At 37.2% G+C, this 14,839-nt stretch overlaps 1 protein-coding gene across 3 annotated transcripts in view; it reads right to left on the bottom strand.

Moving 5' to 3' along the window:
- Positions 1-14,839, bottom strand: part of MAP3K20 (mitogen-activated protein kinase kinase kinase 20) — a 218,622-nt gene that overhangs the window by 178,631 nt on the left and 25,152 nt on the right. For 2 of the 3 annotated variants that reach the window (XM_069068421.1, XM_069068424.1), the window contains exon 2: positions 11,099-11,291. In XM_069068421.1, coding sequence (XP_068924522.1) covers positions 11,099-11,257 — 159 coding nt within the window. In that variant the 5' untranslated portion in view covers positions 11,258-11,291. Of the gene's footprint in view, positions 1-11,098; positions 11,292-11,476; positions 11,663-14,839 lie in introns of those variants that run through there. The other variant, XM_069068423.1, reaches the window with a different exon arrangement.

The raw sequence follows: 14,839 nt of genomic DNA, 5'->3' as shown, positions 1-14,839 counted from the left end.
AGAGAGAGAGAGAGAGAGAGAGAGAGAGAGAGAGAGAGAGAGAGAGAAGTTTGATAAGAAATACAAAGAATGTCTGAAAGGACCTTAGGACTACAAGGCTTTTTATTAAACCAAAGAAATTCATTTTATTTTTTAAAATAGAAGTTGAACCGTATCTCTTATGAAATTTTAAAAAGTGGGTAAGGTGGGGGGGAAGGGTTCATTTCTCCTTCCATATTGGGCTTTGAATTCAGGTTTCGAGTTCCTTAGAAACTATTTCAGTTGTATGATGCAACTTAATTTTCTCCTAGACTTGCATAAGATGAACGTTACAGTATATATATCTATATACACACACATATGTATATATATTTTTTTGACTGGAACATACTGCAACACAGTGTCATAAATCTGAGTCTGTTAGAATGTATCTCCTAGGCTTCCTGCTAACTCCAATTGTGAGACCAATAAAATTTTTCAGGGACAATTAAAGCAATGGCAATACTCATACTCAGCTTAATTTTTCTCCTCTGCACCCTACCCTGCCCACCAGTCCCTTAAGTCTCTCTTTTTGTTTCCTTACATTTCAGTTTGCCTTAGCAGAGCAACAGAATAAGAAGGGCTTCATCTTGCAATATGGGTTTTGAATAAAATATTTTTTCTGGTCACACCAACTGTTTAAAAAATCAAATGTGATATCCAAAGAGGCTAAGCATATAACATGTGCTTTTAAACGAACTCTCTAGTGTTTATACTGTACTCAGTACAGCACCTGGCAGATAGTAGATGCTTAACAAATGTTTGTTGACCTGACTTAATAAACGCTTGTTGACTGGTGCAATGGCTGTCTCCTTAGAATCTGAGAGACAGCTACTATCTAGGCAGATACTGTAAAGCACACAATTCATGTCTTTTTATTTATAACACTTCCCATGACCCTGTGCCATCTAAATATATCTCTCTAATTACTCCCCCTTACCAATTACCCTAAGAATATGGACATTGATATCAGCAGTACATGTTGTAAATGCATGATATTTAATTATTTAATTCAGGAAATACATCAAAGAGTTCTAGACTTGGGGTCTTAGATCCTTCTACCTCTGCCACAGGTTAGCTACATGACCTTAGGCCACCCTGTGTCTGTTTCTTCATATGCACAATGAGGGGTGGGGTGGACTAAATGGTTTTTAAGGGACCTTCCAGTTCTATGACCTTGTTCAGTATGTGTTTGATGGTTTGTATCTCTTTTGTAACTACTTAACTCAAGTTGTGTCTTAGATTGTAAAGGTCTAGATGACAGAAATGTCTATGAATTCTTTGTGCAGTCCTATGCAAAGTTTTCAACATATACTTTGGGATGATTGACGGATGGTCCTAATTACTAAAAACCAAACACTACACTTCTCCTAAGTATCAGGATAGTTCATTTTGAGCCTACAAATTTTCAGTAAGGCACAGTGAAATAAATGCTCCCCTTTTACAAAGTAATTTTTACAATTCCTTCCGAAGAAATTAGGTATATGTCTTAAATGCAACAGGCAGCTAACAGTGCCTAGATATAGCATCAAACCAGGAGTCATCTTCCTGATTTCAAATCTGGCTTTAGAAACTCACTAGATGTATGACCCTGGGTAAGTCATTTAACCCTATTTGCCTCAGTTTCTTCATCTGCAAAATGAGCTAGAGAAGTAAATGGCAAACCACCCTAGTATTTTTTTTCCAGGAAAACCCCAAACAGGGTCACGAAGTGTCAGACACAACTGAAAACAACTGAACAACAACTTAAGTGCAGCATGGTGTAAGAACATTGTAGAAGACCTGAGTTCACATTCATATGCTGTTACTTACAACCTGTGTGACCTTTGTGCAGGTCAGTCCACCCCTCAGGGCTTCAGCCTCCTCATCTATAAAATCAAAGGGTTAGAACAGGTGATCTCTAAAGTCTCTTCCAACTCTAAATTGATGACTACCTAAGTAAACAAAATATGAGAGGCAGACTAGTGGAAACTTTAGGAAACAGAACAACCTGGGTTCAAGACCTCTCTCTGGTATATACTACTGTCAGTGTGGCCTTATGTAAGGCACCTAACTTCTCAGTGACCCATAGGCAACTCTCCAAATTGAGAGGTTTCAGATTAGGTGTCCACCTGCTCCAGAAGAGGGAATTTCCTCACCAAGGAGTTCCCTATATCAGTGAAATCACATTTGTCCTCTTCCTCCATCTCTATTCCTAGACAAAGATGTGCTACTTCCAATAATCAGTTATTAACCATATTAAAATCAAGGGAGTATTCTGGATATGGTAATGAAATTATGTATCCAACACAGAATCGGTACTCATTGATATTTATTATTGATACTTAGATTTTGACAAATATTGATATGTTGATATTTATGCTACCTACCCTAGAGGACTATGTTTAAAGTGTCATATAAATATAGTTATTATTATTTTTATCCTGAAGTTTCATATATGCTTGCAATTCTTAAGCTTGAGTTTACTGTGCTATATATAGATAGATAGATGCAAAGGTGGGACCCACTTACATGGAGTGATTTTATGACCTGAGTCAATCTTTTTCAAAACATATCTCCTAACCTGTCCTGCCAGTTGGTATAGAATTTTTACCTTCATTCCATTGAATTATACATAGAAAACCTAGCTCAAAATGTTGGGTAGGAATAAAATATTAAGTCATTGTCATTCATTGGCAGCTATTATTTCAATCAGATTAGCTACCTGAGCATTGAGGGAGAGTGATATAGTGTGGATAAGATTCAATGAGATGAAAGCAAAATAAATCCTATCAGACATAAGATTACAGGTTCAGAACTGGAAGAGGACTCAAAATTCGTTTAATTCAAATCCCTTATTTTATGTCATTACTCCCTAAGTGAATATGCCAGGTTATATCCTGACAGATTTAAAATATAAGAAGGGGAGGTGGGGAGGGGCAAAGTACCGTTGATTCTGCCAAAAGTATCTGTTACTGTCTTTAAAATATGATAGTTTCTGAAACAAAAAGGCTAGATAGAAATAGGTTAATGGTAGTGCAATTCCTCTGTGAGTGGAAGCTATAGCCTTGTGGAAAGAACATTGTCTTGGGAGTCAGAGGACTTGGACTACAATCCGATGAGTGATGTTAACTCCCTATATGATCTTGGGCTCTTCAGTCAGTCAATATAAATTTCTTAAGCACCTATTACATGTCAGGCGCTGTGCTAAACACTGGAGACACAAATAAAGGCAAAAAACAGTCTCTGTTTTCTAAGGAAGACAACATGCAAGTAACTATGTACAAACAAGGATATGTATACATAATACATACACACACACATATATAGATATAGATATGTATCATAGATACAGGAAAAAATGGAGATAATCAACAAAGAGAAGGTACTAGTATTAGAAGGGATCAGGAAAAAAGTTGGACTTCAGCTTGGGCTTGAAGGAGCCAGGAAAGCCAGGAGCTGGAGATGAGAAGGGAGAGGATTCCCAGAACAAGGGACAGAATCTCCCTGGGGCTCAGTTATGGAGGAGGAATAATCATTTTATTATCAGTTATAGACAAGGAAATTTGACTAGATGGCCTCTGACCATCCTGACAGCCCTAAATTTATGATCTCTCTCTACTCACTCTATGAATCTTGAAAAAGAAAGTGGTTTCTAAGGAGGATCTTGTAGCCAATTTATCAACAATATTTATCAAGCACATAATGTGTACAAGTACAGGACTAGACTTTTGAAGGAGTTACAAGGGTAAAAGACCCAGTTTTCCTTTCCTTGTCTACTACATTCTTGAGAAAAGACCAGAGGGGAATGTGGAGTTAAGATGTATTCCTATAACTCTGGTTTTAAGAAAAGAGATCTTGCAAAATCAATCTTTGGCCGATAAATCTATGAAGCAGGGTGGGGAAGGGTGCAGAGGAAAGCTCTTCTAATGATCTAATAAAATGATAACAACATTAAACTTGCCCTCCAATGGAAAACCTCCCAGAAGGGAGGTCATTCAGAGCCAGCAGCAAGCACTCAATATCTATAAACTGTGTATAAAAAAGACCACTTCTATTTTTAGTGCTGCCCAAGTTCAGTATCCATTTCATTTTCCATTTTTGTCTTTTGTTTTACTGTTATTTTTTTTCCCTTCTGCTGAGAAAAGTAGTTAGGTCCTTTTGCTGAGACACAGATTTTACATAATAATCCTCTCTCCTCATCTACAAACATTCATATTACAATCCAATGATACACAAAATTGTGAAACTAATTTCTCTGCCTTCCAACATTACTTCCCCTTGTTAGCCTTTGGTAGAAATTCAGGGTTGAAGTAAATTGGAAGGAAGTTAAGTTGCAAAAGTTAGGTAAAATGAAGACAAGCCTTTATATTTTAGTACATAAGAATTCCATTTCTTTCTAGTCATTCTTTAAAAAAATCACATCTTGTTTTTTTCCCTACTAGTTTATAAATCTCTTTTCCTGACACTATTTCAACACTAACAGAATTCAAGGAAACACACAGGCTTTCAGGATCCCAAAGCAAAAGCCTGCATAGACATGTATTAGGCAAAATGTCATCAAATAAAACATGGTAGTACCAGAGGAGAATTAAATTGGGAAATGAACTTTTAAAAATTCGTGTTGTAAAGCTGATGAACCGTTTATACTTGTGAGAGCACAGTTCTTTCCCCTTTGAATGTTTTCAGTAATAGCACTGTTTAATTGGTTGGCATTCTGGGTTTTTCAATTCCACCCTATCCACACCCCTCCCCCACTGCTTACATTTTTTTCCAAAGAGATCATTCTCTCATCTGGAATTTAGCAAAGAGATACCAGAAATAGCTAGATCTGTCTATATCTAAATACATATACATACTTACACATGTAAATATACATATACACATACATACATATATACATACATGCATGCACTCACAAACATACACACTTCTGATATGTAGCTATCCCTGGGACCATATTGTTATTTTCTGCCTTAAACATGTCTTACAAAATAAAGGGATATTGTAAGCAAATCTGCAAATAACATAAACAAGTTAGAAGAACCATGGCTGATGCACAACAGAGCTTTGGCTCCAGAACAGCCCTGTTGAAACCAACATTAAGCTCTTGAGAGGCACATGCTGAAACAGGAAAAGTGATGAGATGTGACACGTGAAAGGGATTTTATTTATTTTTGCTATGTTTTATTTGAGTTCTTTTGTCTTTACATCATTGGCATTTCCCATTTTCCCACTCCCCACCCCCATGAAAGCCTCTCTGGCAAAAACAACCAAAACAACCAATCGAAAACATAATACAGTAACCATATCTAGCAATGTATACACTCTTCTGTTCTAGTAGCCCTCCACCCCTCTGTTATAAGTGACTATATTTTATTATCTGTTCTCCAGTACATTCATTAGTATATAAAGAGTTAAAAAACACAATTTATATGAATAGATATGAAAAGTAATTTATCATAACAATGGGGGACTGAAGTAAGATTTTTAATTAAATGTTTCCAAACCTAATATTTATCTGTAACTACCATTTTTTTTTTTGCAATAAGTACAAAAGGCTGCTTCTAAAGAAGAAATACATTTTCTCTGGATGTGATTCTAAGTTAAAAATTTATGGAGAGTGAGATACACTATATTTCCACTATATTCCTAATTACATGAGTATGTTTTGTGGGAGATAATGCTCCACAGCTTCCAAAACTGGTGGCTGTTTATTTATGCACTTTCTACCTGGGAACATTTATGTCTCCTCACAAAGGAAAGTCACATTGGGTAAAAAAATAACCAGGTGCAGTAAACATTTCTGCCAGGTGAAAACAGGTTTCTGATTTAGTCCTCCATGCTTTCTGGTGCAGCAGAAAGACTCTGTGTCCAATAGAAAGATTTAGCACCAGAACCTTTCCTTTCAAAAACTGGATTTGTCTCTAACAGAGCTACCACTAGACTCCCATCCCCCCATCTCCCTCAGCCTCAGTTGCATCCTAATAATGCTTGCTCTGTCTACTTCACAAGGCTGGGGGGAAGCACTTTATAAACTATAAAAAAGGTACAAAGGTGAGCTATTAGTTTTAATGCAGCCAAACCATATATACAAGACTATGAACCCATCTTTCCCTTTACACACCCACAACTATTATCAGAATACATATATATATATATCACTAATATAATAGTAACAGTGACAATAACAACAGTTAGCACTGATGTGGCACTTCAAGGTTCTGTCAGGCATTTTACATGTTACCTCCTTCAGTCCTCACAACAGCCCTGTGAGGAAGGTGCAATGATTATACCCATTTTACAGATGTGGCTGAGAGGGTTACTAGGCCTACTTAGCCACACAACTGGTAAGCATAGGAGTCAAACCTGGAACACCACTGTAGCACCTAGATACCCTAACAATATTCTAACAGCTAACATGAACATGTGCTGTACACTCTATTGATAATTTATAAAGTAAATATATTTTCCTTTCCAATAATTAATGTTGCCGTATCTGACTATCTTAAATGTCATTCAACTCCCATTAATTCAGTAAATGTTGACTCCTTCAATATAATTTACAACCAATCAATAAGCATTTATTAAATAAATAGTCTGTGCCAGGTACTCTGGTCAGTTTTAGGGATACAAAGAAAAAAGTATAATATTCCCCACACTAAAGGAGTTTATATTCCAACAAGGAACATAATATATAAATATATTTAGTGTTCAGTTATTTTCAGTCATGTCTAACTCTTCATGACTGCGCTGGGGGCTTTCTTGGCAGAGATACTGGAGTGGTTTGCCATTTTCCTCCCCAGCTTATTTTACAGATGAGGAAACTGAGGCAAACAGGGTTAAGTGACTTGCCCAGGGTCACATAGCAAGTATGTGTCTGAGGTTAAATTTGCACTCAGAAAGATGAGTCTTCCTAACTTCAGGTCCAGATGCTCTATCCACTGTATCACCTAAAAGCCCTTATAAATAGAAATATATGTCAATAGAAAATAGGTAAAGGTAATTTTAGGGTGTGAGTCCTTAACCTTGAGTCTATGAACCTGTATTTTCAAATATATACATATAAGAATACACATATAAATATATATAATAACTATATTTCAATATAATTGGTTTCCTTTCTAATACTTGTTTTTCTTTTGTGAATTTAAAAACTTTATTCTAAGAAGAGGTCTTTAGACTTCAAAAGGGTCCATGGTACACAAAAAGAAGTTACTCTTTCAATAACCAAAAATTCTGAATTGTATACCAAAGAGGAAATTAAATTTTTCTTGTTCAAATGGGTGCTTTCAAGTATTTGAGGTATCACTGGAATTAACTCCTGAAATAGCCAAGTTGGACATTTAAGTCAAAATAATATACAGCATTGCTCTGTGATTTCTACTTATCCATGTGCTTCTCTACCTCTAAACACACATGCCACACTCTCAATAATAATGCACTTTTGTTAATATATGAGTTTGGATGTGGTATTTAATGTTATTATACCAAAAAATGTTTCATACCTCATATAGCTCTTCCCACAGTTGTATGAAATTAGTGTAATAGGATAACAGATTGGAGCTAGGAGGACCCTTAGAGGCCTCCAACTCAGGCCTCCTCATTTTATAGATGAAGAAATGGAGGGACTGAGAGGATATTTGACTTGTCTGAGATCACACAGTGAGGATCTTAATTGGTGGGATTCACACCCAGGTCTTCATGATTCCAAGTCAATATCTGCTATACCATGTTGCCTCCCTAATGAAGATGCATGACAGATACTTACATGCCCCTCTGAATAAATATTTGATGAAAATTGCCTGCATTTGGTTTATTTTATTTTAAAATAGCAGTTCTTGTATTAATGGTAAGCCAGTCAATCAATATTTCTTAAAAGCCTACTATGCTAAGTGCTAGGGTACAAATAAAGGCAAAAGTCAGTCTCTGTTTTCAAGAATCTCATAATCTAACATGGGAGACAACAGGCAACCAACTATGTATAAACAATATATATATATACAAGATAAATTGGTGATAATCAACAAAGAGAGATTGGAATAGTGTCCTGTAAGGAATAGGAGAATTCCATTCATAAGGGACCCCCAGTGAAAATTTGGGGAAATGGACTAACTTGTTTGAGCAACGTCAAGGAGGCCAGGGTCACTGTGGCATCATGCCTGGTGAGGGAGGAAGGGGCAGCTGGAGGGACAAAATACGTAAGAAGAATGGAAAGTCTGGAGCAGAGAGACATTTTGAAGGAGAAAAGATTTGTCAACCAGGATTTTATATTTGATGCTGGAAGTGATATTTTAGTAGCAGTTTATTGAGTAGGAAAGTAACGTCAAGGGAAAGGAATTCTGACGCTTGTTTATATTCCTTTTGTCATCACTAGCTTGATCTCCAATATGAAACAGAATCTGAGATAAATTTTCCAATCTATAAAAATGGACATAAACTGTCTATAAAGAACTTTAAGAGATCATATGACTAAGTGGATAGTTAGCTATGAAGACATGTATTCAACTTCCAACATAACACTGGCAGTGTGACCCAAGGCAAGTCATTTAATCTCTTAGGCAATCCTCTAAGTCAGGGTCTTTTAACCTTTTTTGTATGTCATGGATACTTTTGGTAAGATAGTGAAACCTATGAACCCTTCCTCTGACTAATATTTTGAAATAATTGAAGGAAATGCTAAATTTCATTTAGAGATGTTGTGGTTGTCATTTTTTTTCAGTCGTGTTCAACTCTCTGTGACCCCATTTGGGGATTTCTTGGCAGAGATCCTGGAGTAGTTTGCCATTTCCTTCTCCAGCTCATTTAACAGATGAGGAAACTGAGGCAAATAAGGTTAAGTGACTTGTCACACAGCTAGTGTCAGAGGCCAGATTTGAACTCAGGAAGAGGAGTCTTCCTGATTCTGGGCCCAGTGTTCTATCCACTGGGCCACCTAAAGATTGGTGAAAATAGAAATGCAACTTTTCTCCATCCAAATTCATGTAGTCCATAAAATCTATCCAAAGATCTTGGGGTTCCCACGTTCATAATCCTTGCTCTAAGCCTATAAGTTGCAAAGAAGTTTCAAGCCTGCATTGATAGAATGAGTTTCTTCATTCAAGACGTCCATATATCAATGAAATGACAGGTCCAGTCACTAATCCCTATAAAGCTCTTTGAGTCGATCAGATGAAAGGCCCTAGGTGCAACATAGAGTAAGACACTGTTTTATTACTTGGCTAGCATTCAAATAATTTTTTTTTTGATCTAGAAGGAAAGAAAGAGCCAAGCCCTATAATTTTGCTTCACACTGCTCTCCTGTTTTAGGTACACACCGTTTTAAGAACTCCCATGCCTTAAGTACTTTAGAAATCCTACAGATACCCTCAGGGAGGGTTATCCTAATGACCTAGCCCTTCTGATCTGGCTTCACCCAGTGGAAACACAGTTGGTAATCATATGGCACAGCTGGGAAGAAACTCTTATAGTGCTACTCTTTAGGCTGTCTTCCCTAATCAATTGTTATGGCTACTGGAAGTAATTAAGGGAAAAAAATTTATATCAGTCAGGGAGATGGAAAGATTGTTTCTAGAAACATTCAATTTATGAAGATATCAGGAACAAACTTAATCAAAATGAGGAAATTACACCAGTTTCTAATAAGTGATGTGAGTAGAAATCACCAAAATCAAGCTATTAAAAGCAATCCTTAATATCTTCTAGGTGAAGAGATTTAGCACAGAAAGATCTTATGCCCCAGGGAAGCCCCAACTTGAAAGGCAAATAGCTGTATGTAAAAGGCAAAAGAGTTGCAGTTTCCCATAATTGTTAATTACTCCCTGGCCAATAAAAAAGCATCAAGATGTCAACCTTGGTGATCATGCTTTGGCCTGGTAGCGAGAGGAAGCCCTTGGGTATCTTTGCGGGGGACTGTGGTACGGTAATTGAATGAATGAAGTAAAATAGTGGTTAGAAAGAGAGAAAGTAACTGAATCAGTGCGCCTCTGTGAGGAAAAGTGATTAGATATATGGGTAGAATGAAGATGTGTTTCTTCACAGTATGAGCATCTTGGGGATTACACATGGATTTATGGGAACATAGAATGAACACTGAGGCTTATGAAGGCTAGCATGTTTTACTGATGGTTCAAGTCCTGAGGCTGGCTACAGCTCGGAGTTTTAGTGTCTTTTCATGGAGAGACAGAAGCTTTTTGGGAACTGGGATGACCATGCTTTGGCCAACATAAACATGAGACTGGCATAGTTCTGAGATCCCCTATCATGGGGAAGAACCATGGGGCTCTGAGAGAAAAAAAGGATTTTGTTAGAAGTTGGTAGAAATTTGGTTTGTACATGGAAAGCTGCACATAAAGGCCAAGTTTATAACTGTAGCTTTGTACACAAAAGGCCAGATCTGAATATTGTCTCCAACATAATAAATCTGAACATTAAAAGATGCTGCATTAAATTACTAATGTGGGTAAGATGAAGCCTCAAACTGCTTAGATACATTTCAATTTCCTTCCAGGAGAGATCCTTGTCTTTGGCCTAATTCAAGGGTAGGATTTCTCTGTTGGTTGGTAGCAGAATAAAGTGATGACAGGGAGGTGCTAGTAGAGGGTATGTGCCTAAAGCTGGGTATTTAAGTCTTAGGACAAAATACAATTTTCAAAATTGATAAAATGTGGCCAACGTTCTAAGGCTGCTGCAATCTGTATAAAGGTCTCATAGTATCCAAAGAGATAAAAGAGTAAAGGGGAATATGAATTTCATGTACTGCTCTCTAGTGAACACCCCAACTAGCCAGGGAAGTGAAAACCTCGCTTCCAAGAAGGATTTGAATCTCACCTTGCTCCCTGTAAGGGCCAGGGAACACGAAGTCTTTTATAACATGGAAAGAAATCCTCTCAGTTGAGATGACCCCTAGCAGAATGCAACCTCAAAGCACCCTCACTGCAATAATTTCTATTTATGGGGCTCCCAGGATGAGAACAGGAAAGTTCCATGGATTAGCCCCACACACTACTTCATGTCCCCTCTAATAGGAGAAGCTTAAAGAAACGCCATCAAAAGCCAGCTCTGATCATGAAAAGAGGACAAAGGTAAGCAAAAGTCTTACCTCTTTCTCTATCTTGAGCAGCTTCTTTACGGCTACTTCCTTGTCTTGTGATATCCATCTGGCTCGATAAACACTCCCAAAACTCCCTCCGCCGCAGTTTTCAAAAAACTGCAAGTCATCAAATTTGATTTGCACAAAGGAAGCACCGAGAGACGACATCTCATAATGACAAAGTAATATACCTCCACAAAATCTGCAAAAAAGAAAACAAAGACTCCAGTTAGTTAATGTCCTATTAGAATAGCCTCAGAACACTATTTTAAATAATAGAATGTGTCCTTTGGAACACTCAGAGGATAGCACATTAACTGAAGAGAAAGAAGGGCAAGAAAGGAGCCTGTAAATGTATGGTTTTTAAAAAATCAAAACGAAACTCACCCAGGCAGCCTATGAAAAATTTAAAAACAACTCATCCAGGCTTTGAAACACAGCTGCCTACAGAGAAGTGGCTCAGATTTCTGCCCCAGCAGATATGAAGCCACACTTCCTGCACTCACGCGCACACGGAGGAGCTCTGTGAAAAGGCTAGTGTGTCACCAGGTCTATCATGAAGCCCTGACAAACTGGAAACGTGCTTTCAATTGCAAGCTTGCATAGCTGTTCTGGAATCCAAAGCATGTCATCTTTCCCTGTTGTGATCACTTTATACAAAATATACACAGCTTAAGCAACTGGACATCCTGGCAAAATTACAGCCAAAACCTGGCAAAACCAAACATGCAAAGAGTGCTCGAGAGGATAAAAGCCACCTTTCAGTTACAAAGATACTATAAATTGGGCCAAATGTTTTCCACAAGTATTTCCCTGGTCTATATACCATAGCAAGGTTTAATTAAAGAGCAGAATAGTTTCCCTTGATTACAGTATATTAAATCATCCCAAAGAACATTGCCAAGAATGAATCTTACGGTTGTTAAAATTTTTATTATGTTTGTTGCCAAAGGAACAGAATACCCCACCCATAGATTATAACAGTGATACCTTCTGTAGTCTAAGAAGTTTTACTACTACCCAGGTACATAAATGTTACTACTGCACAGTGACAGCATTGCTGGACACAGGTACAAGTGATGACAGCTTAAAACTTCAGGCTATGAAGGTTTTGCTGATATGAGATGACAGAAGTGTCATCACTGAAAACAAGTACAAAAGCATTGCCTGACTGTGTGCATGGCTTCTTGAGACTCTTAACATTGAACAGACTAGGAAGCCAATGTTAGGAACCCTGGGTCACCAAAAAACACAGGTCTCAGATGTGAAATCAAATTCAGAGTTGAGATCAAGCTTAGATGGGTATTTTGTTTCCTTCTTTACCCTGCGTTTGAGAACACAGAAAAACAAAATGATGAACATTTTTAAAGTCTAGTTACCGTGGACTTAACCAGATACAATTATAATTCTTTAGTTTTATCCCTAATTGGCTACAATAGTCTTTTTACTTCAAGACAAAACCAGGTAAGGCAATATAGGGGAAAAAGACAAAAAGTTAGGATATGGTTAGCTGTGCACTGGAATGGGAGACAATCAACAAGCATTTATGTCTACTATGTCCCAGGGATCACAGGATACAATGAAAAAAAAATTGCTTAATGAAAATGACATCGGTTTTCAAATGAAAAGAAACTACCACTTGAAAAATTGCCTCATATTATAATTAATGATTTCTTCACTCAAGAACATCTACTGAACTTGAATTGCTACTAGAGGAAAAACTGGTAAAACTACTAAGACACTAGAATGGGTTAATGAGGGAAGCTGATCTCATTTCCTGGAGGTCTTCTTTAAGAGAATAGTTATTCACTTGTTCAGGAACGTTTAGGTATGATCTGGCCTAGAGGCAGAGGTATGTACCTAAGTTTCATCCAGCTCAAGAATTCTGTAAAGATCATTAGATCAAAGCCCCAAGTATTCCTACTTGACTTTGAAAAATTTGGTCATTTATTTAAAAAAAAATACACTTCCTACCACCTCCAAAAAAGGAGCCATACAGGTAAAAAAGAGGAGGGCTTGGAATTCTGTTCCATTTCCTCAACAGGTTCTGGAGGGTGGGGACAATGTCCTATATGTCTTTGTAGCTCTCACAAAGCCAAAATAGCATCTTGTACACAGTAAGTGCTCACATGTGTATCTGTTCAATGAATAAAATTATTTTTCATGAATAGGAAAGTTTTCCGATGCTAGAGGAAGAGGTGGGGGAAGAAGAACCAGCTTCTCAAGTTGTTCTGAGTTTCAATCAATCAAAGGAAATATCTGTTAATCAGCCATCTTGTATAAGGCATCTGTTAGTCTCTGTAGGAGAATGAGGCAGCATAGCATAATGGATAGAATGCAGGATAGAGCATAGAATGCCTCATTTTCCTCATTTACAAAATGGAGCTATGAAAACTGGCTTTAATTATATAACAGGGTTGTTCTAAGTCCTAAATGAACAATGTACATCAAGCGCTTTGCAAACCCCAAAGTGTTACATAAATGTCAGCTAGTATTATATTAAGAAGCATTAGACATAGGTCTTGTCCCAAATCTTAACTGTTGATAGTGAAAATTACTGATAGCACCTTATTCTTAATGATAATAGAAGATAATTTAAAAGTGTGAATTGAAATTCAGCAGTGATTAGTAATTTATTAAATTACTTGAATAAATATGGAAAATAGTATCTAGTTTGTTGCCGGGTTATTTAAGAACACTTTGGTTTTTGTCATTTTCTCTGTGACATTCTGTTAGAACAGTGGAGTGGGAAGAGGAAATTTTGTTGGCAAACTTAGTGGCTCCTTGCATATAAAAATACTGATTACCAAAAATTAATATATCTGACAGTCAATGACTTTTCAAAATGAATTAATGTTGTAACTTAGAGAAAAAAACTACCATCCCTCATTCGTGTCTTATAATTGAAATGAATATATGTATTCCATCTGTTGATATTTAAAAAAATATTGCCAGGTATTCATCTTCCTGTTTCCATTTGGGTTGATGTAAACAGTACAAATTCCTGTCAGTTACCTAAACTTAAAATATAAAATGAAAAATAAGAGAAAATTAATTAAAAGAGTTTAAAGGAAGTTAGTTCATTTTGCCTGAGAGTCATTTCCCACAACACACTTTTCTTTTTCCACTTGCTTGAATTACCTTATTTAACTGAATGGTAAATGATATTTACCCAGGTATTTCTCTTCCAGGGTATTTCTGTAAGAAACATAAAATTCTAGAAGATACCCTGTCCTTCTGGGAATGGGGTTACTCACCCCTAGGAAATAGATAGGGAGAGAAGGATCACATTCTTAACATAGACACAATAGTCATACTGGAGAGGAGGTGCCTTTATGTCAGAGGCTGAGCCCAACTGGAATCATATGCTCGTTCTCCTGGCAGCCTGAAGAAAGATATCATCAAGACTATTCCTAGCTGACCTGCAATGAGGATTCACCAGCAATAGTGAAAGACCAGGGGAGCAAGGGATTCTAAGGTAGCAGCTAATGAACCACTAAAATGGTAAGACCATGGCATCAAGGGTGGTATAGAAACAAAGCCTATTGGGAAGGATGGACTAAGAGAATAGGAATGGGTCAAGGAACTACAGAGTGAAACGTAGGTTTAGTGAAAGAGGAAGTTGGGCAGAGAGTGAAATTTCAAACTTCAAGACCTTTTGAGACATAGCAATTTGGGGAACTTGTAAAGGCCTAAAGAGTGGTCATTTGGGAGTGTATGGTTGGAACTGGGTGGAAAAGGTATTTAGTA

Source organism: Petaurus breviceps, unplaced genomic scaffold, assembly GCF_028583685.1.
Source record: "Petaurus breviceps papuanus isolate PSGF00001 unplaced genomic scaffold, PetGlider_PUasm1.0 90763, whole genome shotgun sequence".
Taxonomy (NCBI): Eukaryota; Metazoa; Chordata; class Mammalia; order Diprotodontia; family Petauridae; genus Petaurus; species Petaurus breviceps.
This window is presented reverse-complemented; position numbering and strand designations above follow the sequence as displayed.